At 41.0% G+C, this 24232-nt stretch overlaps 1 protein-coding gene across 9 annotated transcripts in view; it reads left to right on the top strand.

Annotated features, from left to right (window-relative positions):
- The window catches only part of esrrga (estrogen-related receptor gamma a), an 87707-nt gene that overhangs the window by 24655 nt on the left and 38820 nt on the right, over positions 1-24232 (top strand). For 4 of the 9 annotated variants that reach the window (XM_061277110.1, XM_061277112.1, XM_061277111.1 and 1 more), the window contains exons 1-2: positions 4681-5017; positions 12685-12843. In XM_061277110.1, the coding sequence (XP_061133094.1) occupies positions 4962-5017; positions 12685-12843 (215 nt within the window). In that variant the 5' untranslated portion in view covers positions 4681-4961. Of the gene's footprint in view, positions 1-4680; positions 5022-12684; positions 12844-13880; positions 13981-24232 lie in introns of those variants that run through there. The other 5 variants (XM_061277115.1, XM_061277116.1, XM_061277117.1 and 2 more) reach the window with 3 other exon arrangements.

The raw sequence follows: 24232 nt of genomic DNA on the forward strand, positions 1-24232 counted from the left end.
CAAACACATAGACAAAAGCCCACATGAAGACATGAGCATTTGCACCGCATGCACTCCAACACCCACGCACACACACATATTGGCTCAAAAGTAATTACTCACACACGTCATTAGACACTAAAACAGATGAAGTGGAGTGTGTTTATGTTCTGTGTCTCTTGCAAACTGCTCTTTACCCGCACGTGTGTGTTACCGTTAGACTACTGCAATTACAATTTAACTACGTTTCACTAGTGTGTACAACACAAAATCAGGACAATAAATGACACAGAACTATTGAATACAAACCTTTGTATAAGGAAAGGGCCTAGTGCACTGTGCGATTTTGACTGCAACATTAGTCATTTTTCTCCAATGATAAAGAATAAGTGGCTGACGTGTTGTAATACTCTGCATATGTCAACAACAACAAAATAAAACAAACCTATACGATTTTTCTTCGGTTTATAATTACTGCAACATAATTGCTAGTTTTGTTAGCTTGCCTATGGTGACAATGAATTTTTGCAGATGGATGGATGCATGGACGGACGGACGGACGGACGGACGGACGGACGGACGGATGGATGGATGGATGGATGGATGGATGGATGCATGGAACGAAACCGTTCCAAACAGTTGGAGTACTTTGAAAAACATTTTTACTGCATTAGAAAACAAAGGCTCAAATGTCAGGCAATTGATATTCAAAATATTAATTTGTCAACCGTTCACCATGTTTGTACGATGAGATATTCATTTTTGTATATCTGATTGGACACACATGCATTTAGAGACCATACAAAATGAACTCTGTACCTTTGACATCTATCAACAACGTCCACTTGGGATGAGGTCACAACTCGATACAATCTGATCACCGACAGTAGTTAGAGCACAGTTGACCTCAAGTGGGTGAATGTGTTTTGCAGGATGTGATGTGGGAAATGTCTTGTCTGCTGTCTTGAGTCCATGTTAGGAGAGACATATATCTAAGAATTGGTGTCAGGCCGAAACATTCTATCTCCAGTATGGATACTGGCCAGTAAATGAGAAAAAACGTATTTGATTTTATGGAGCCGTTCACTTGAAATGAAGGCAGTCGGGATGGGTGTATGTGCCACTGTTTCTTTGCTGCACTGCTGATGGACGTGAGCTGGAATTGTGTAGTTTTGCCCGCTGAACAAAAGAATGTGGCACGCAATATGGAGGCTATGCTGTTGTGAAATCTAAAAAAAAAATGTTTTATCCCACCCACATACTTTGAATCATTGAATTAAATGTTAAATTTGTGCATAATGTTACAGTGGCTTCATCTTGTGTTTGTTTTCAAACATTTATTAAGGCAAGACTTTCATGTAACTTGTATGTAATCCATTGTAATTGAATCATAATTTATGTTCAGTTTTTATTCTTAGGACTAAAAACCGCTCTTTGTTTTTGTTGAGCACGTGGGCCAACATTTACTGAGACAAGTTTGAGAACCACTGCTTTAAATCAATGCTGAAATATAAAAGACTCCCTCAAACTGCAAGTTCAAAGCAACAATAAACAACTGTTTATTGACAGAATCATATGAACATATCAAGAATAAGAGAGGACACGTCTCAGTTTTCAGACTAACTTTCTTTAAAGTCATTGCCACAACCTGACTTTCACAAAAAGCATGCCCAGCATGATGAAACCAAATTGGTCTCAGACCTTTGACTTGCAACGCCATCCACATTCAAAACAAAACTGGACAAATTTTTCAATTATTTGCTTAATTTAATCTTCACCATTCTGTAATATTACTGCCACTCAATAGAATTTGAATGTGCTGTCCTACCTTTCCTTATTCAGGATGCAATTGCAGTCCTTGTCTGTTAAGTGGCCATAATCCAGAGCTCCCTCTGTTGGCCAGAAGCGAATTACAGCCCTTCTCCCCCCTCACCTTCCTCCCCCTCCCTCCTTTGGCTTTGCTTTAATTTTGTGTTATACGTATTGTAAACCAAGCCGTCATGAAGATGTAATGTTGTTTATATGAGTGCCAGACATTCATCAATGTGCGGCCTGTGGTCAGGCACTTAAGTGAGCAGCTCCTTGAATTTCTACAATACTATTCTGACCCGATCGCACCCCTGTGAACTTTCTGTGGCCTATTGAGTGGTGTGATTGATGACACTATGACTTGCAAGGGATAATTCTTCTGCACACGCAAGCGCACAAACACAGACACGCGCACACACACTAACAGCAGAAGACTGAGAGAGTGTGGTCTATTTTTTTTGTCAACTCAATAATTCATAGCAGACAGAACAATTCAGATGACTATTTTTTCATACAATTTAGAATTTTGGTTTTTATCTGTATGGATTTCGTTCACAGTTTTGCACAAATCAAAACATGTACAGTACACAAACACACCATGTATTTATTTCCTTTTTTTTTTTCGGGGTCTTTAAATTGTTGTAGGCTTGTGTTTAAGAGACATGCCATTTTTGTCCAGGGAGAGAGAGAAGTGGCCTAAAGGGGTCACTGTCAACATGCACATTGACTGAGAGACGATCAATAGTCCGGGGTGGGGGGGGTGAGTAAAGGTGAAAATGGGGAGGGGGGTCACTGAGAGGATAGAGCAGCAAGGGGGAAAAGACACAATGAGTCCAGGTTGTTTAAAAGAACCAATATTTTTTTTAATTGGTGAAGGATTGAACAACAGATTCATTTTAACTTGTCTACTTTAAGAAATTTGCATTCAGATTCTATGTTTGTACAAATCCAGAATATGCAAAATGTCGTTGTTGAAGTAGTTAAAGTTTGTGATTTCTAGTTATCATGAACCTGAATAAGTAAAATAATTTCCTTATTGGCCCTTTTTTTGTATTGTGTTTTCAGCACAAAACGTGTGTGTGCATGTGTGTGTGTGTGTGCGTTTAACAGACAGAGGTTTTTGGTAAAGCATTTGTTTGCCCAGTAGTGACGGCAGCATTGATTCACACTCATCTTTGTCGATGCTTATAAGTCCCTGGATACATCATAACTGTGTGTGTGTGTTTGTGTGTGTGCGAGAGTGTGCTTGTGTACATGAACCTCAGAGCAAATGTGTGTGTGTGTCTGACTGCGTGCGCCTCTGTGCGGGCAGCAGGCAACGCATCTGAGTGTGTGTTTAGGAAACATCCGGCTCTTTGTTTTGTCAAGATTGGCGTTGGGAAGTGAGAATTCCCCCAGATGCGAATGCGATCATCATCACTTGTCAGCAATGAACGAGTAGAGATTAGTATCATGTCTGTCTGCAAGTATGTTGACAGACGATCAGTTGTGCAAGTCAATTAAAAATAAATACATCCGTAAAGGACAAAAATGAAGATGTTCATTTGTCTTTGAGCATGTCATTGAGATCATATCAATGGAATATTGTCGGAAGAATGTTACAGCAATGGAATGTCTCAGACAGAGCCCAGACCTAAATCCATTTCACGATGCCCAGTGTGGCTTGAAATTGGTTGGTCACAAAAGATTTCCTTACATTCTGAAAATTGGGAGCACTTTTGTCAGGAAGAGTGAGTCATTAACGGTAAAGTTAAGATGTTGCTTAAAAATGCTAAACAATGACATCATTGAAGCAAAAGATGCTTCCCGGTGTGCACAGCAATAGAAGCATCCATCCAGAATTTTCCAATACAACCTTATTATATTTTTGAAAATATAGTCCAGTCATATTTTTTTTTTTACAAAGTTTAGTATGTTAAAAATGACAAATATGCTAAGAATATACACTCATTTTTCCCTGAACTATCTTCACATAGTACAACAACAAGAAGTACAACTTACAAACATGTACAACATTTGACCCCATAATTCCAGTTTCCGCAACCGAGTAATATCGAGCTATGCACACGCGTGCACACGCATTGACATCAAAGCAAAAGATTGGTTTCAGGAAATATTTTATTATCAGCGCTGCTGCAAAGCTGCTAATCACAAGCACTTTCTTTCATCTTTGCATCCCCCCCATTCCTCCCCATCTCCATTCTGATGCTCCCCCCCTCCTTCCCCTTTCTGGAGTAGAGCATAAATGTCAGATTTTTAGGAAGAAACATTGGAAATTGAGTCTCCTGGATATTTGTTTCCCATTGTGGTGGAAGAAGTCTCCTTATGCCCACTTCCTTCTCTGAGGACGCGCGAGTTCCACTTCCAACAATCCAAATTGTCTTGAATTATGGAAATGTGGAGAATGGCAGAGAGCTGTTCAAAAAAAAAGAAAAGAATTTTAGGGCCTCAAAATTTCCATCATCTCACAATTTCAATCTCATTTGTGGTTGTCTTCCAAAATACATGTTCTCGTTAACACGCTTCCGTACATCACCGCGTCCCGTGTCGGGCGATAATGAAGAGACAGAAAGGCAAAATAAAGAGCTGTCTTGCCTTAAATCTTCCTTCTCACCTGTCTCTTGCTCATCTCTCTTTCCCCGCATCCCTCTTTGTCCGGTCCCTCCCTCTCTCCACCTGCTCTCCTCCCTCCTTCCCTCCCTGGCTCAGCCCCCGCAACTCCCGCCATCGCGGTCTCCGCCCCTCCCCGCAGTCATTGGCCGAGGGTCCACCAATGACGGCCGGAGCGGCAGCCTTGAGGGAGCGCATATGCAAACCCGCCGCTTAATATTCATGAGCCACATTTGGGGCTTTAAGTCGTTGATTAGGACAGCGGCACAGCTTTCCGTCCCAACTGCCCGCCTGGCTGGCTGACTGTGTGTGAGCGCCTGTAGCCCCGCACTCACCGCACGCACGCACGCTTGCTCGCTCACTCACTCCCATCCACACGCACGCAGAGCAGATCAGTGCAGGCGGCGCTCAAATAGTGTCGCTCCCTCCAAGTGGAGGCAAGGACCGAGACTGGAGAAAGAAGAAGAGAAGGACACACTTTGAAACTTTTCAACATCAATTTCGCAACCCCCCCCTTTTTTTTCTCTGGAGGAGGTTGACATGACAATGAGCCGCTTTCGCCGATGGATTTGGTAGGACGTCCGCTCTCCGAGTGTTTTTTAATGCACTCTGAACAAGAGTAGGTAAATTTTACCTTTTGTTTTAATTGGCTCATCGCCGTACCTGTCATTGTCTTGCGTTGGTTGTCAGTGTTTGAAATGTTGCTGTGAAGGTTGTTTCTGCATGCAGTCTGTGTGTGTGTGTGTGTAGAGGACACACTTTAGAACACACACTCCAAGTTTGACATATTTTCCCTGAAGTCTTACCCAGCTCCATCTGCATGCATGTGTGTGCATGTTTTAAGCGTGTTCATCCAAGCAGAGCATGAACAAGGTAGCGGGGCGCTGAGGTTACACGTCTCACACTCCGAGACGGCAGGACAAGGGCCGTAAGATGAAAAGAGGGGAAGTGCGCTCTTAAATGCCCGAGGAGGTCGCATTACAGACGGCCGACTCAGCGTGTGGCCCCCGTGCAGGAATTACACGCACATACATGAATTGGAGTCAATCAAGTTGCTCATTTTGTGTGAGTGTGTTTGTTGCATGAAAAGCAGATGGAAATGTAAAGAATATATTCTTTTCTGTACTTTCCATGCAAAAGCAGTCTGAATGTGTTGCGGGTGGAACTGGAGTGATGAGAGGGATGCGTGAAGTGACAGTTGTGTTTGCATCAACATTTGCAAGGCACACGTTTTTTCCAGGCCAGGATCTTATCACATGAGAGAATAGAAGGGCAAAATCGTGCATTTCGGTTTTATTCATGTGTGTCAAAGCTTTGTCAGGGGAAAAAACAGGTTCAAGTTATTTAGACGGAAGCAAAGAATGCGTTTGAAATCAGAAGTTGCATGTGTATAAGTGGAAAGGGGAAAGAAAATCTAGTCGGAGGCCAATTTGAATTTAGCGATTTGCATTTTCCCCTTCAGATTTAATTAAAATGTAGAATTTAATCATGATTTGACTGACTTGAGCAAGGATATGTTCAATTTTCACAACCCTTTTCTGAATTCTCTCCCCAAAATTTTCCACACTTTGATCATGAAAGGCATACAGTTAAATCATTTGCCCCAATCACTTCAATTTCCACTCTTTAATAGAAGATTTAAAAACTGACAAAAAATCTTAAGACCATTTCTATCCTGGCACAAAAGACAAGACACTCACATTGCTTGAAAATACACACTACACACACGCACAAACACACACACATGCTGATTTGTCAGATGCAAACCAGTGCAACCGGTTAGCGAAGCGCACACAGTCAAATTGAAGTTTCAGCACTTTCCGTCATCATCGGCCCGACGCTCAATTGAAGGGAATCGTGCAACTAAGCAGCCATGTGACATTTGCGAACAAACGTGTCATGTAAAACAAGACATGTATCGAAAGACTGAGCTCTTTGAAAAGTCCACTGCGACAATTTGAGCAAAGCTTTCCTCTCGTCTCCTTATTCGCCTCCCCTGCTGTGCTCTCAGGCGCTGCTTTCTAACACTAATTAAAGTCTTAAGAATCCTGATGATGATACCGATAATAATCATAACAATAATAACATCAACAACAAGTGCCGCTTAAGCTATTAACATAATTACCCCCCTACCCGCAACCCCCCCATACACACTCACACACACACACCATATACATACCATTAGCATATCATTAAAGTATATTTTCTTCAGTATCAAATTTTCCTCGGCGAGCAAAATGAAAAAGAATCGTCACAGCGGCCGTGCATGCACGTCGTGAACGCGACTAACGCAAAGTCAAATGAGCTCCATCACAATGATTTTCTCTCAGGACTGGCATTCGAATTATTTGATTTTGTTCTTTGTGTGGGATTTGCTATACAAATGTAAACAGGGAGAGCGTAAATTCACTTTTTTACACAAGGTGTAAACAGAATAATATGAAATGATAAAATCTGAATCGTGGGGAGTTTTTCCCCAATGTACGTTTTCCTAAATATTACACCCAAATTTATAAATTGTAATTTTTAACATTTTATAATATATATACACATTTTTACTTCATAAGCAGCCATTACACAGCTATGTAGAATCTTTGAAATTAGTAAAATTCAAGATTTAATGATGATGTATTCAAACGGCTAAAATACTTAAAATGATGCACATGAACTGCATTTGCTCCTTTTAAATAAAAATTAAAAAAACGATTGTACTCAATTCAACAAAAATCTCCAACTGTCATGCATTCTCCTCCTCCTATACCTGTATTTCTATTTTCAACAAATTCTCAAGCGAGCAGTAGAGAGAGCAATAGAAAGAGAGAAGCTGACTGGTAGGAGGGAAAAGGAGGAGGGGGGTGTCGACCAAAGAGAGATTGCGTAAATTAAAATCCTTTTAATCTCCTTATAAAATCATTTACTTAATTCATCTGTCAGGGCATGTCAATATGTGCCGTGCTGATTTGTTGGCTGTGTGTGTTTGTGTGTTTGTGTGTGTGACCCACTGCTGGCCGAGAGAGAAGGTATTCCTCCCCTTTTTTCATACGTCCGCTCGGCCGTCCCGATGGCATTTGTGTTCTCTCAGGTTTGTCCTCACGTCCACTCACGCACACAAGCGTCGGCCCTCGCTGTGGTGTGAAGGGTCCGAACGTTCCGGCAGTAATTTGCTCCCCGTAAAGAGGGAGAGAGGGAGGGAGGGGGGGGGGATGCAAAGGAGTCAGACATGGAGGGATAGGTGGGAGGAAGGAAGACGAGAGGGTGGGGGTGGCCGCTTTTGTCTGACACCCCCCCCAGCTTTTAGCCTCGTCGTCTGCCGGACACATGAGCACATACACGGCTGCACACACAAATTCTAGAACATGCTCCCCGACTCGCGTCTTCATAGTTGCGGCTATAGAAAAAAGTCTCACTTTGTATTTGTCTGTCAAGACGGTCAAACGACAAGCCTTGATGTTTTGAATTTGACCCCCCCAATCAATCAGCGCGCGCACGTGTCAGCGTGTGTGTGCGCGTGTCATGGGTCAATGGCGGCCTTGATGTGTTGAAAGAGCAGTGCGAGGGGACTGTACCAGCTGTGACACACACTCACTGCAATTAGCCGTGAGACTGTCGCCGAGCCAAACGTGTGCGTGTGTGTGTGTTGTGTGATTGAATGCCAAAGAGCTGATTGAAAGAACACAGAGCCAGAGATTGATGTATAGTGAGGGGCAATCCTGCTCGTCCCCCCATCCTCTTGTATCCCATTCCCTGCTCCCCCTCCTCCATCCATCGGCCCGGCCGATCCATACATCACGATGTGCATTCATGATTATGGTGATTATTACTTCCTATCAAGTCATTTTCCTCTCAAGGATTCTGCTTACCTTCCATGTACTTTGATGGAGATTTGGACTTTATTTCTTCAATTGACAGGTTTACGTGATGTGGTAGAAATGTTATTTTTGTTTTTTTTTCCACCACCCTCACTTGAAACTTATCACAGTTGGAGTTTTGATTACCTCTACTAAACTGCAAAGTTGCAATATTAGGAGAATGTTCCACTTATTTTAAAGTGAAGTTGCAGTATAAAAAAAAGTTTTCTAAAAGCATCATAATAGTTGAAAAAAAAACTGAAAATATGATAAGACTTAATTTCATTAATCTAAAAATAATTTTAGTGTCATATTTGTTAGCCGCACAGTGTTTTAAGGGGTGGAAGAACGTGCTTTGCTTTATTTTTTTTCTCCGTCATCTTGAATAAACAAAAGCAAGACTGGCTTTCTTCATTGCGGTTATTTATCCCGAATCCCTTTTCAGAGCAGCTCATCAGCTTCCTCATGTCGGGGTGCCCATGAGCAAGGCACCCAAACCCTCAACCCCTGACACAGCTGCAGCGTGCCTCATCACTGACATATTTCTACACAATGTAATGCACATAGCACAAAAAATATGCAGCGAACTGACATTATATGTACGCTATAAAATTGAATAGAATTTAGTTTTAACTCATTTTTCTTCTTTGTATTTTAACTCGGCTTTTATGTTCTGTTTTACTTAAATAATAGATTTAACAGTTTTTTTTTTATTTTCATCAGATTTTTACATTATCTACAGCACTTGGTTGTTTTGAGTTTGTTGTCAGTCACAACAACAATGAAAACCAGTTAAGCATCTTGCGATTTGAAGCGATGGTGATTTAAAAGAATCACTAAAAGTTCAAAACTAAATCTAAAAATTATGTGGCGAGTGTATGATAAATTGTGTGTGTGCGTGTGTGTGTGTATCATGTGATGCTCGCGGCTTGTAAAGCTAACCCTAATGGGAGGAGACAGCGCAGACCGGGCCACACTAGACCAAATTTAGACAGAGAGGTGGCGTGTGTGAGGGACGGCAGGTGAGACAGAGGAAGAGGAGACATCCAAAGGTCCTGCCTTGTATGATTCGGTTGTCGGGCTACGTGCGGAAAGTGGGGCGGGGGGGCAAAAAGAATGAAAGAAATGGATGACCATGCCAACTGCAGACTGACAGTGAAATATTCCCGCACTCATCTTGCCATCATGCTTCATGTGGCAGACGCACGTCTCACTTTAGATTCTTTTCCGTCTCACTCAAATCTTTTTGCACTTTTCTGTTTTTTTTCTTCAAGATTATTCATTCAACAGCAAAGAGGAGCATTGTATTGTGAAAAAAATGAACCCTAACCTTAACAAAATGTTATTGAGAAATAAATGAACCCTAACAAAATGTCAATATGTGTTTAATGGCGTCGATTTATTAAACCAAATAAAACTGAACTTTCGATGCAAAAACAAGCTGACAAGTACTTTTACTCTTACAATAACTTTCAACAACATATCAAATCTTGAAATCAAGTTCAATTCTAGTGTGGATATGAAGGATGCTCTTCTTAAGTTACGGATTTAACAGCTACCGGCAACAAAATATATATATTTTTTCTTTTGAATTCAATGACATGGTTGTGGAAATGTAGTGTTTTTCATTCATACCTAATTAAAAGTTAAAATGTTTTATCTTGAATAAATAAATGAATAAAAAGTCATTATACACACACATACACAAGTAGACCACAATGTATATCCAGGCAGCAATGTTAACACAGCGTGCCCTCAGGAGGCCTCGCCGCAGGTGATCCTTACGCTTCTTCTTCTTCACCGCGGATAATTTATCTCCGCTTTATCCCATACTTCCTCCGCCATTTACCTCCCAACACCGCACCCCCATCCCTCCCCCTCCCGTGCGTAGCTGTCACCTTTCGGCACCCGCTCAGTCCCTATTAAGAACGACAGCCCATCTGCCGCCTGCCCCGCTAACAGCTCCCGTCGCTAACGCTAACGTGTACACACAAGTGCATCCGCTTGCACTCGCGCACACACCTACGGAATACTGCATTGAGCTCCATCTGCCCTGATGCAGACACATGAACAATAAAGGCACACACCTTTAGAGATGAAGTTGTCATCCTTTAGAAAGAGTGCAAAGACTTTATCATGACATAACGTAACATTAGCAGGAGCACAAAAGAAAACCACTGCAGTGACGCACTTTAAAAAGACATGCTGCAGTCAAAGGATTCACATTCAGAACAATTATCAATAAAAATCTTTTTGATGTGCATGTCTGAACTCCCTAAAATGTAGTTGCAGAAGTATTAGCATTCGGCTGTGTTTTGTTGTTCATTAAAACCGTTTGTCCGCAGTCACCATTAAAAAAATTCCACTGATCTTTTATGAACATTTAAGTCATTAATAAAAAACAAATCTCTTCCAAGTAATCGTCATATAACCTTGATTTATGTTTAGTGAACTATGAACTCCATAAAACAGCCCTTTCCCTGAAGTGCACATGCAAAACAATCTGTATTGGAACTTATTAATAGAGCTATTAATAGCACTCTAAAACAATTAACAAAATCCTTTTTTTGCATGAATTTCCTAACACACATGACCATAACATGCACGTGCAGAACGGCATTAGACTATTTGAATTTCCAATGTTGTACGTATGTCTTATTTACATTTAAAAGGCAGAATAGGAACTTCTCACTGATCGCCCATCAGTGGTGTATAATAAGGTCAAAGTGGTTTCTGTTCCTGGGTTTCATCTGATGATTCCGGCTGTTAAATTTCCCGCACCAATTTCCAATAGATAAAATTTGTGCATTGAGAGACATTCTTAGTAATACTAAAATAATACAAGTAGCATTTTCTGCAGTACTATTGTATGTCAGTGTGTTGTGATGACATCACATTGTGTAGCAGGGTAATTAGGGTGCAGTGTGTGTGTGTGCGTGTGTGTGTGTGTGTGTGTGTGTGTGTCTGTGTATGTATGTGTGTGTGTGAGGATGCGGTGGCATTTGTTTCCTTCAGGGGTAGGTGCCTTTTGCATTAGTAAGAATGGCAACTGTCTCATCAATCACTACATCTGCATGTCACACACACACACACTCACACACTGCCATGGTCATTCTGTTCACAGATGGGCCAGCAACACATGAGCGAGTCAGAGCATCGCACACACACACATGCGTACGCACACACACACACATGCGTACGCACACACACAGTGAAGATAGGAATAGGATGAGCAGAATTACAGTTCACGATCACTTTTTACATTATTCAAATCAAATGACGAGCAGTTTAGTATTTAGGAATTTAGTATATATTTGATTTGATTGTTTTGAACTAATACAAATAAAAACGCAACTGTTCCATCCAAAATATATAGTACACTATTTTACGAAAAACAAAAAACAAAAAACAAAACTCTAGGATATTTTAGGCTGAATTAAGTCTATGGGATTGGATGCAATACTAATAGCACTGTACTAAAAAGGCCTCTGTTAGCACCATCAGGACGATGGAAGAAAAAAAAAGCACTATGAAGTGTTTTCTGTCTATATAGCATTGTGACATGGCAAGCAAAGCCAATAAGAGTGTGGAGCGGCAAGATATCGATTGGTCCTATTCACCAGAGTGGAACTAAAACCAACAAATTACACAACCCCACCCTCCACCTTTCACTCTCTACATGGAGAGAGGGGGAGCTTCTGGATTGGTCGACTCCTCCCTACTTGCACTGTCATTACAGTTTTCAATATTAGGCACATCCAGAATAGGAATTATGTTCATTATTGTAGTTTGAACTCTACAGCGTCATGCATCATTTTAGGTTTTTGCTAGTTAGCAACATGACAGAGGCAAAATATGCTTAGACATCAACAGAAGCCTCGTTTTCCTCTCTGGCAGTCCTTCTGTTATAATCACTTAAGTTTTTTCGCAAAGGAGAATTTTGATTGCATTGACTGCGGTGACCTTATCATTCCAGCGACAACCCCTCCCCTGACACTGCACTGCCTTTGATTTCACACATCGTGCGTCACCCTCCGGGGCTTTTTGCTTTTTAGTCCCTCCATCTGATGGCCTTATTCGCAGCCTCAAACTGGCAGCCTGCTTGACAAAAGCACTTACTGACATATTTAGGGACCATGTTTAAATGATTTGGACTGCTAATTCCTGGTCATTGTTTTTATTGATACCACCAATGTTTAACTCCACAAAATGTTGTTTTATTTTAGGGAGACATTCATAGAGTCTGCATGTGCAAACCCATGAGAATATGCATTTGTCATTCATCCTAACCATTTAATGTGTACCTTTTGAACTGAAATTGTCATCTATTTGATTGTTTATTGCTGAAACACGTATTAGCCAAAAAGCATAATTGCTTCTGTCTTTATACCTTTTCTGCAAACAAGTAAAACTGAAAAATGTCACTGCTGTCTTCCAGAATGAACTTATCGAAGGGCCCACTGGTGAACAGCAGCACTGACGACAGCTCCAAATCAACTTACGTTAAATGCGGTGCTGGCGCCTGGAGGATGCACCAGAGCTACGAGCCTCTCGAGGCCAACCACATGAGAGACCCACATGCCCTCTACAATCCAAGGTAACACATAATGAAAGACTTTCTTCCTTTCTGCAACTCGACCACCATAACATTGTTGTTGAGATAATTATTTTCACCATAGTCATTCTGGCATAACACTTGGCATAGTACTTGGTTGGACAAAGAGAATCGTTCCAGGACTGATATTTTTCAAATCCAAGTTAAAGGTTTTCCCCTTTAACGTAATCTCCTTGAAGTCGAACACACTTTGCCAGCATTTCTGCCAAATTGTCATTCCATCCTGGAAGGCTTTTTCCTGGATCCTCTTCAGCTCTGTCATTATGGCCAACTTTATATTGTCCATTTCTTCAAAACAGGTCTTTTTGATCACCCTCCCCCATGATCTTGAGATTGAGCAAAAAATTAAAATGAAATCATACAGTGTGGGTGAGTAGGGAGGTTTTTCCCGCACAATGGCAGACTTCTCGGCAAGGAACCGTCAGATGCTCAGTACATTGTGAGCAGGCACGTTGTCATAATGAAGCAGCCACATGTTAGTCTGGCCCACATTGAAGGGGATAACTCGTAGTTTGAGTTTGAAATAAATCTTTGGTTGCACCTGTCCTGGAACTTTTCTGAAATATCCTGCAAGATTAGCAGTATGAAGGAGAAAAACGATTTTTGTCTTTTAAAGGTGCAGGTTCAGGAATTTACTATTAACAATCTGTTCGGCAAAATCATAATGGTTCCACCCATCTGACCATCAATTTTCTTTGAACCCGGAAGTATTTTGTGAACTTTGATACAAATCTAAACGATGGCACTAGAAATCTAAAATCCTCTATAGTGTAAAACGTAATGTTGAGATAAAGTCTACAATTAACTATTAAACACAGCTTCATTATTCTAGTAATGGTACATATTTACATAACGTACGACATTGTGCTCTTAATTTTTAGACTCAAGGACAAGACAATAATAGAACTAAGCCTTAAAAGAAACTTTAACTAACACCAACCAAGTAAACTGAAACTTTCCATATTTAGAAGCACAACTGTAAATACGCAACTTGTTTCATGTCTAAACACAGCGAGCACATTCCTCTTCCTCTCTCGCTGCCTGACGTCTCTCACTTGTTCAGTCTTTTAATCATTCTGAGTTTGTGTGACCAAGCCGTAGACACGCCGTATTCTCATTGTAAGTATGCGATTTACTCCTAATTAGCATTTTATGGTTTTATTGAGTCGTGGCATTTATGCAAACATGTATGGCATGAAATTGGAGTTTATTGTCTTCATTGCTAGTCTACCGAAAGCCTCATGGGCTGTAAGTGTGATTATTTTTTTCATGGTACAAGGATTAGCAGTTTGGAAATTGGGTGAAGGAATGAATAAAAGAACGAACAAATGAACGAACAAACTAACCCTAACCCTAACTAACAAACGAACGAACAAATGAATGAATGAATGACTGAACGAACGAATGAATGAACGAACGGATGAATGGATGGATGAATGAATGAATGGATGAATGGATGAATGAATGAATGAATGAATGAATGAATGAATGAATGAATGAATGAATGAATGAATGAATGAATGAATGTCAGTTATTGTTAAATTCATTTCTAAGCTTTTGCCGCGCTATCGATAAACGACTGTATTATCAGGCCGGAACTTTCGTAGCCCTTCAGTTTTAAGCGCGTGTCAGTTCGTGTGTGTGTGTGTGTGTGTCTGTCTGTGTGTCTGTGTGCATCTGTGTGTGTGTTTCGTGTGGAGACTGGAAGTCTTAGGCCAATAGGATTTCAGGGTTAGTCTGGGTCAAGCCAATTAGAGGTCTGCCGAGCCTTTCTCACGCAGTCTCTCGGCCAATCATGGAGGGGACCGCTCCATGCGCCCTCTTTGTGTGTGTGTGTGTGTGTCCGCCAGTGTGTACCTGTGAGTGAGTGTGTGACACAATTGCCTTAGACAGAAAAAACTATTACATTTTGTTTTATCTTGTTTTTCATATTGTACTCTGTTAGGGTGCTTGTCTCCTGTGTGGTTCTTGCAAAATAAGTTAGAGTGAGCACCACCCTAACATACTCAAAAGATATTTTGCATAATAAGACACGTCATTAGATACAACTGGATGCTATCCATCACAATATTTACACTATTCTGGCAAACGCCCTCAAAGCATTTGATAAGCCGTTTTAATATTTTGCCCTTCACATGCAGCAACATAAGGTAATCAAAATTTTAAAAACTATATCTGGACCCAGAAACCACAGATAAAGTAAATGATGTACTTATTCCCAATATTAAATAATTTGTGTTATTGCCAGAGGCTATCAAAAAGAAAATGTTTGACGATCATCACATTCACACCCGAGCAGAAGGTCAGCATCAGATCTCATGAGCACTCACGGTGTGCGGACTCCAACTGTGTTGATGGGATTTATTTACACTGTTTACAGTACACACACACGCACGCACACACACGTGCACACACACATGTGCACACTGCAATTGCTGTGCCTACGGATTGAAATTCAAACTCATGTGAAATAGTTTATAAGACTTATAGATTGTAGACATTACAATTCACGTCATACTTTTAGAAAGACAATGTTTTACTTCATTAATGAAAAATGAATACTTCTTGCATATTTTATTCATTTTTATTTTTGTTGAGTTTTGTCCTGCCATATTTTCAGATGGTGCCATAAAGTTGCAAGGTAATTCGGCAGATATGTTTAATTTGTGTTTGGAGTTCTGCTGTTTTCATTGGACAACAACAATATTATTCCCCATTTTATTTAGGCCATCAAACCATGGGAATGTGATTAATGTCAGCCAGCCACGCACCAATGGCACACACACATACACGCAAATGCCAACACACATACACACACCATACACACATTGACTTGCTGTAAACTGAGCCCAATGTAATCATAATGATAAAGCAGATTGCCTTAACACACAGATGGGCTTCACAACAGCACCACGAGCATGGATGCGCGCATGCGAGTGTGTGTTTGTGTGAGCGTGCGTTTGTGTGTGTCTGTGGACAACGCTGATTGGATTGCAGATTTATAGAAGAGGATTACTGGCGGGGCAGAGAGAGAGCGAGAGGGAGCAAGAGAGAGACAGACTTTCAGACACTCACCTCTCATTAACTTCCACCCCCCTTCACCTCCGCCCACACACACATACACACACACACACACACATACACGCATGCTTATACAGAAACAAACATACAGAGTGGAGGTCAGAAGTCAACGTATATTCCTCCCTACAAAACGTAAGCACAGATGCAGCAGACAGTGGCAGCGGACTCTCCAAACCTGATTATGAGTGGATGTGAATTAGATTCCTTAACAGATGGTCCGGACACCAAGCTTGAAGGTGCATGGGCCAAAGTGAGAGGAGGGAGGGGGGAGGAAGGGGGGAGGTGAGAGTGCAAGGGAGGTAAAAGCAGCAAGATCAGGGGCAGAGAGGAGGAGGAATGTCAGCAGAATATGACCATAAAATGTGCTGCGAGCAAATATACTGGATGGTGGTTACTGGACATTTTCTTCTTTCACCTTACATTCTTCACTTCATGAACACAGCTGTTCATATTGATTAATGATATTGATATTTTGAATGGCATCAAGTAGAGACCTTAGACAATCTTGATTAAGAACATCAGAAAACTTTCAATTAGGAGTCATACATTAATCACTGAGAAATTGAGAGAAATATCCTCCCACAAAAAATGGACCCGTAAATTAAAAAAAAAATAAAAAATAAATAAATAAATTTGTGGGCGACACCAGAACAAGCCACACACAAGCGGCTGGCGGGACCTGAATGGTGGACACAGAGTAGGACTGACCAAAACATGAAACAAACTGAATAGAATCCAAATTTCTCCAGGTACTCCCGCTTCCTCCCATATTCCAAAAGTATGCCTGTTGGAATTATTAGTTAGTATGGAAACAGGGTGGCTGGAGGGAAAGGGTGAATATTTAGGCAGGATTTTGACGTTTTCGGGTCGGCGTGCCTTATTGTCCATCGTTCTTCTGGTCGTCATCGAGTGTGATGGATAGGTGTAAATCATGGCAATCCTGTCGTGACAGCCCAATTTCCTCCAATCTGATCTGCTTAAAGAATTCAGCTCACTTGTGTCTCCTCGCCTCCATTTCTACTTATCCTCTTCTGCACTCGCCCCCTCCCCTCCTCATTGCCTCAAATGTACTCCCGTTTTTTACTACGCGCACTCCGCTCCCCGGCTTTTACGGCCTTTCTCTCTCCTTTGCCTCCACATTTCCTCCTTGTCGCTTCTCCACATCCTGCCCTCGCGCTCCCTCCTGTCTCACATTTGAAAGCCCTGTCATATTTACTAAAGTGGAAATCCTCTTTCACCATCTGCTTAATAAAAATATGTGCTTTTAATCTGATTCAGGATATTTTGTTTTTTTTTAAGTGCTTTTTTTTATTATACTTCTGTGCAATTTCATCTGTAATTCGGCTCTCTATCTGTCCAAGTGTGAGGTAGCGGGAAGAGAAATGTCACGAGAAGTATGTGGGGGAAAAAAAAGGCTGTTGCTCCACAAATATTTGTTGATAACACTTTGAACACACAGGAGACGAACACTAACCTTGTCATTGACCTTACTTTTCTAAAAGCACCAGCCAATTTTCATCCTTTTATGTATGCACATTTTCGTCCACCGTCATCTGAAGGCGTGCACATAACACGTTGGATCAAGTCACTACTCATTTAAATCACTTACAGATATTGTTTGGGACATGCAAGCTTAATCCTTTTCACGACGGTGTTCGTAACTCAAAGCGCACGTATCCCAAATCATCTTTCCCTATTGAAATGAATGGAAATGCCAGTAAACTGTTCCAGACTTTCCAAACCCAATCAACGAATGTTTTTTTTTGTGTGTTTTAAAAATAGCACTCTATAGTATTGTAAGTTATAAAAACAAAGTAAAAAAAATAATTGGAATTAATTTAAAGAGTTAAACAGTTTGGGCATCCGTTTCATGCTTCAATCCAATTCATTGTGCGGCTCCTTCTAGTGTTCCCTCCGTAATCATATAAACACAGATGAGTAAAAGTCTTAGTTACTCTCAGGTACTCAGTAAGCTGTAATAATAATAATAGTCATTATTTTCACAGTAGGTAAAAAATATGTGCCTGTGAGTATTTTTGAGTTTTTCAACACTGTTCTCACAGTGGACAACCACTCTCATGAACACAATGACACAGCTGATAAAAAAAAAAAACAGAGAAGGAGGGGTTACCAAGGAATGGGTAGAGAGAGGGGAAGTGTACGGGGTGACAAAGATAGCAGCAGACAGCAACACATTTATCAGCTGGCGCTCACCAGAAAATGACCTAAATCATTATGATTCTCATCTGACAACGTTTGAACACCAAACAAGCTCCCCCTGCTCATGTGTTGACACACACACACACACACACACCGACCGTCAAATCCAGCTCATCTTTTACTACACTCACGCACGAAGAAGGGGAATGTCTTCATTTGGAATGTAGAAGAAAGTCTCCTCAGTGGTAGCGCTTTTAACATGTGCACCGTGCGACGATAAACTCAAAATTCCTCAGTTGCTGGCTGCTGTTAGAAAAGCTCATAATTCCTAATCAATAGCGTTTGGCTGAGCTTGCCCTGCGTGTGTGCGCAACCCCCCCCCCCACCCCCGACTGCTCATCCATTCACTTGTGAAGAATGTGGGTGTGTAAACTTTACAAACCCCAGGATGCATCCTAATAGCCCCACTAGTGGGCCTCTTGTAAGTCTTAGCCTTCATCACAAATGCACTGTGTGGCGTCTACCTGCGTCTCTGTTTGTGTGTGGCTTTCTAGTGTACTATACAATTGTATTTTTTTGTTCACATACAGGAACATGTTAAAAACGTATTTTGGATCCAGTATGCTCATATTTTTTTATTCTCTTTCATTTTTTTCTGCTGGCCAAGGTGTGCATACCTGAAGGAGCACAATATGGAGCAGGAAGACATTTGTAGCATATCGGTTCATTTCAATGGGGAAAGACGATTTGAGACAGTTGTTTTTTTTCTATGGAGAATCTCGATGAATGTTTCGAACGCCTGTTTGGCAATCAATGTTGTAAGGAATAATGATGCCAGAAGTAGGTGTGCCATCGGTCTGTGTGTATGTATAGTTGCCCTTTAGCTCATATCACATTGTGCTTCTGAAACAAGAGCACCTCTGCTGGTTATAGCAAGTAATGCACCGCATTGCTTTATTTATCGTGCCACTCGTTTCTTGCATAGTCTCGTTAGCTTAAAAATGAACATAGACAAACATTGACTTTTGACTGTGACTTTTGTCCATGTATCCTTTTGAATGTGTAGTACCTGTAATGATTGATATTCATCAGTCAGAAAAATAGCGCCGCACGTGCTGGCTTCACTGGCCGACAGCCCATTGGGCAGAACGCGTGTTGGCCATTATGGCATTGATTGTATGTAATCAGGGGTTTACTCTGCAGCCAATGAAGAGAATTACAGGTTTCCTCCACGCCTAACACTGTAACAATTGATCTGCTCCCTGGTGTGTGTGTTTGATGTGTCGTGGCAAGAGTGTGTTTGTATGAGATGCAGACATAGAGAAAATAAAAGGTCCAAAAGATGATAGAAAGTGGGCTCAGTGGGAGGGAAAGTGGTTTGAATCAACTCTCGCTGTTGGATTTTATTTTCCTCTATTCACTTTTGTCCCGTGTAACAACTATAATCATCTACACACTGTGACTCTATATAAATAAACAGAAGCTTGCGTTGACACACAGGCAAAATGTTGGTGTACTCTTTTGGAGGGGGACAAATGATCCAATTGAGACTGCTGCAAAATAGGAAATATCACACTTTGGAGCTTAGGCACTGCATGCTATTTATTTTGTCGACCACAATAATTTTGTATCCTAAAGGCTTTGCGCTGGGTCACGGGCAGCTGTAGAATAGATTTTAAAATTCTGGTGCTGATCTGTAAATTGCGGAACGGTTTAGGTCCTGATAACATTAAAGAATCGCTAATGGAGTATAAACCCAGTAGTGGTTGGAGGTCTGCAGTTCAAAGCAAATATGGTGAAGCAGGATTTAGCTACGGAAGGGAAGTCAGCTTGCAGAATGCTTCTAAACGTATTTTTTAAAACTATGCTTGTTTCGGGTCTTTGGAAACATTTTTTAAACTCATGTCCCCCCATATTCACATATTTTTTGTGAATTATTTTTTTCAATAAACTCTATACTCTATAAAATCGGGTCTAACAACACATCATGTCCAATGGGAAACTTTCCAGACAGTGTACAGTGTACACCCTGTGAACAAACACCATGTGCAGGCCGTGTTGTTTGTGCATGCTGGCACCCTCACGCATCGAACTAAGCAGCTGACAAGCAGTTCAGCAACCCTGCTACATAAGCCCCTGAAAAGGCAATTCAGCTTATTGATGAAATCATTTTATTCATTTGACTATGGAAATATAAAAGGACTTTCTTTGACTCCTCTCCGTACCCCATTCTTTAATTCAATGCATGCCCCCGTCTGTCTTTTCCATTCCAAAGCATTGCTAGTATCATACAGATAGAATTGTGACAATTTTTTTTTTTTGCTTATTGGACTGTGTGTTCTTATCAGCATGGCGAGTACAATGCTGGGTGTGATGGAAAGGTATTAGCCAGCCTGCAGTGGCGACATTGTCAGCACTTCTGCCGTCTCTTCCTCTAATGCTTTCTTCAGCCTCTTTTGCCTTGGCTTGCTCCTCCCCCTCCTCCCCCTCCATGCCTCCTCTTCTTCTCCGTATAGATTGGATTTTCTACTTATGTTTGTCAAATGTATTTTCCTACAAGTGGCTTTCATCGACTTACGGTTATGTTTAAACAAAAGATTCACTGGAGGAATTTAGGCTCACTTGGGGTGCTTTCTCACAATGGCAGTTAAGCATCAAAAGATCTCTTATCTGAATACTGAGAAATGACTATACTCTGATCTGCTAGCTTTGTGTGTCACAGAGGGAATTGCATTGTCACTAATTCCATTATGTGTCAAAAATATGTTTTCCCCTCATGTGTGAAGGCTGAGCGATGCAAAACACAAATCATCTTCCCCCATTAGAATAAAAGAAAATGCGATGAATCCGATCCAGCATCCCCCCCAAAAAATAGCACTTATAATATTGCACACTATAAAACATTATAGCAGCCTAATAACATAATTAAAGATAATATAAATAATAAAAAAGTTTATACATCATGATTAATTAATTGCAATTGTGCTGCTCCTTCCGGTGTACGGGCCTTGGCCACCTGGTGGCACTATAATACATAAAAAATAAATAATAATAGATAAATAATTGAATGCAAAATACGTGACGTTAAGACAATACCAAGCAACCAATCAGATTGTTCTGGTGTCAGATCTCATGCTGCTCACAGCCAAGCCATATCATTGTACCATTTGTATGATATCTGGAGATTGAGGTGATATGCTGTGATTTTCACCACAGCCTCATTTTTTTTCTTTTGGCATTCCTGCTCAACTTCTACAATTCTCAACACACAATTTCTGAATGAAGAACTGCAATTTTTCTCAAGATGGTCTTTTTAACTAAAAGTCTGACTTGCTCAAGGTGATTTTTTTCCCCGGTTCCTCGAGGTGGTTCACAAACAGTTTGGAGTTGTTTTCCGACTCACTTTGGAGGTGGCAGTCCACAGATTTCATATAATAAAAGAGTGTGTTCAGAAAAATAGAGCTCGAGCGGCACAGGGACAGAGTGAGGCAGAGTGGCTCTAATACGATGATTGTATGTTTGCCTCTGCCAGTTGTCAGGCCGCTGCATCAGACCGCCACTCTAATGACAGCTTGCTGGACCACCTTCACTCACGACACAGAGACAAAACACTCGTTCCCTCCTGCCCCTCCATTCCTTTTCACTACTCCAAACATCACTCTGTTCTCTCTGTTACTTGCCATTCCCTCAAGAAGAGAAGGGTGATAAACAGACGCAAGAGGAAAGACGAGGAGGAGAAAATAACACAGCTTGATCAGGGAATGGAGACAAGGCAAGGCAGTCAGCTTTATAGTTTTGATGTGTGTGCGTGTGCATGTGTGTGTGTGTGTGTGTTGCCTCATACTAAAAGACAGATAAATTAACCTCCTGAATATATGATGTCAAAGTAACTTAGGAATTACGTAACACTTAACGGTATTTGAGGCGCAACCATGAATATATACAAACTTTAAATCTTCACTTTAACATAGAGGGGGAAACACAAATACTAGTAATGTATTAATTCAGATCAATAATTTGGCTGTATATAGTCACCTGAAATTTGGATGGTAGAATCAGTGGCATTGATCAATCAACTTTCCTTAATAATGGAAATTAGTGCAGTGTTTCCTAATGGGAAGCCCATAAAGATTTGAAAAGAAGTGGTCCAAGGACAGACCCTTGCGGGACTCCGTAACTAACTATTTGATCAACCCCATGGTATTATCTGTGAATATAATGTAGTGTCGATTAAAGTTGGAAAATTCAAACAGATCACATTCAATTATTACCATCCCCACAGAGTCAATCCAAAATTATAATTATTAAGACATTTTTGGGATAAAATGTTTATTATTTTGATGATCGCTCACTTTCCCGATCATTTATTAATGACTAATGTAAACTAAACCCTTTAAATGACAAAAGCAAAACATCGATACACGCTGGCCTCATCTGGTAATTCTCAGCTTGCGTCTTTGAACGCACACCTCCAGACCTCTCCTCTTTATAGAAATCTTTTGAAACACTTAAAAACATAAAGGAACGATGAGCGCCAAGCCTTTCCTCCTCTTTTAACGCTCATCCGGAGAGCACACAGGCACAATAAGATTGCTCTTTCAGCAGTGAGCCGGCGCTACATAGCGACATAATTATACTGATAACATACATACATAAATGCATTCAACCTCTCGCTCGGCACAGTGCACTGACTGATTTCTTAATCTTCTTTCCTCCACTTCTCCACCTCCTCGCATGTCCTCCCATTCTTCTTTGATTCCTCCCCCTTCCAGGGCCATTATTTTTCATTTATAAGCAGAGAGAAAAGGTGTGAGTGAGGGAGAAAGGAGAAAAAGAGGGAAAAAATGGGATCTTTTGGCACTTAAACTCGTTCACTTAATGACACTCTGAGGGATTGACGTTGGAAAGGGAGGGGCACAAAAGTGCATAAAGAGCGAGATTAAATCATCGCCATCGCGTCATCTGCTTAAATGGATCTGCTGGCTTTTTTTCTGTCATCACTGTGTTTTCACTTCCTTCAGCCGATGAATCAGAGTGATCCATCTCCATCCCTTCACTCATTTCTGCCACCCTTTCTAACACCTTCCCTGTATATATACAGAACATCTCTCCCCTGTCTTGATTTGCATCCGGAAACTTTTTCCTTCATCCTTAACTAAAGGCCTGCCTGAGCATCAGATAAATGGATTTATGAGCATTGCTGGATAGCACAAAGCTTCCATTAATGGACCCGCCGAATTAGAAGGACTGGGCCAAGGGAGAAATATTGGATGGTTAAAATCAAAGTCCTTTAAGGCATGTTTCACCATTCTGCGGCCATTTTGGTAATCTTCAAGATTAGGTTTATGTCTATACTTTGACTGCACCTTTATCCCTTAGTATTGGCTTTACTCCATATATTTTTTGAATGTGGCATCGAAGTTGGCAAAATTGCATTCAAAGCAGACAAGGAAAAAAATATTGTCATTAGGTATTTAAAATGTCTAGTTAATTAGCCAATTTTCTTTCCTGATATTGACCATCTCCCGCTTTGGTTGACAGTCAGCCTACCTGCTTCCCTTGTCTATATCCACTCCGTGTCCCCCAACCCCCACCCAAGCCTTCCTTTTCCCAAGCAGCCCATTCTTTGCCAAGACACTGTCTGTGTTTTATGGGTCCCAGTAGAACGGGGATCTTTTACAGGCCGACTGGACTTTAGAAGCCCCTCGTTTAGCAGCATCCTGCCTTAATTAAAAACCCCTTTTGTGCGTTCTGCCTTTAACAATGACGAGAGAGAGGAGGGAAAGGAGGGTGAGGTTTAGTGGCAGAGTGAGAGAAAGAGCATGGCAATGCAAAGACCATGAGAAAGAGATAGATGGCAGTGAATAGGAGGTGATAGGGAGACAGGCAGAAAGATAGTAAAGTGGACAAAAGATGGGAAGGGGAGAAATAGACAGCGAGAAGATAGTTGTTAATTGCAATTGGCATTAACAACACTCTCCTCGAAGAGTATGTCAAAGATTTGTACCGAGAAAAGAAGAGGAAACGATTTGATCACAAAAGCAAATGTTATTGTTGTCCTTTCAAGTATTCTGTGCAGCTCTTAAATTCTTCAGCCACCAATGTGTGTTTGTGGGTGTGGATGAGTGTG

The sequence above is a fragment of the Syngnathus typhle genome, linkage group LG4 (genome assembly GCF_033458585.1).
Source record: "Syngnathus typhle isolate RoL2023-S1 ecotype Sweden linkage group LG4, RoL_Styp_1.0, whole genome shotgun sequence".
NCBI classification, from domain to species: Eukaryota; Metazoa; Chordata; class Actinopteri; order Syngnathiformes; family Syngnathidae; genus Syngnathus; species Syngnathus typhle.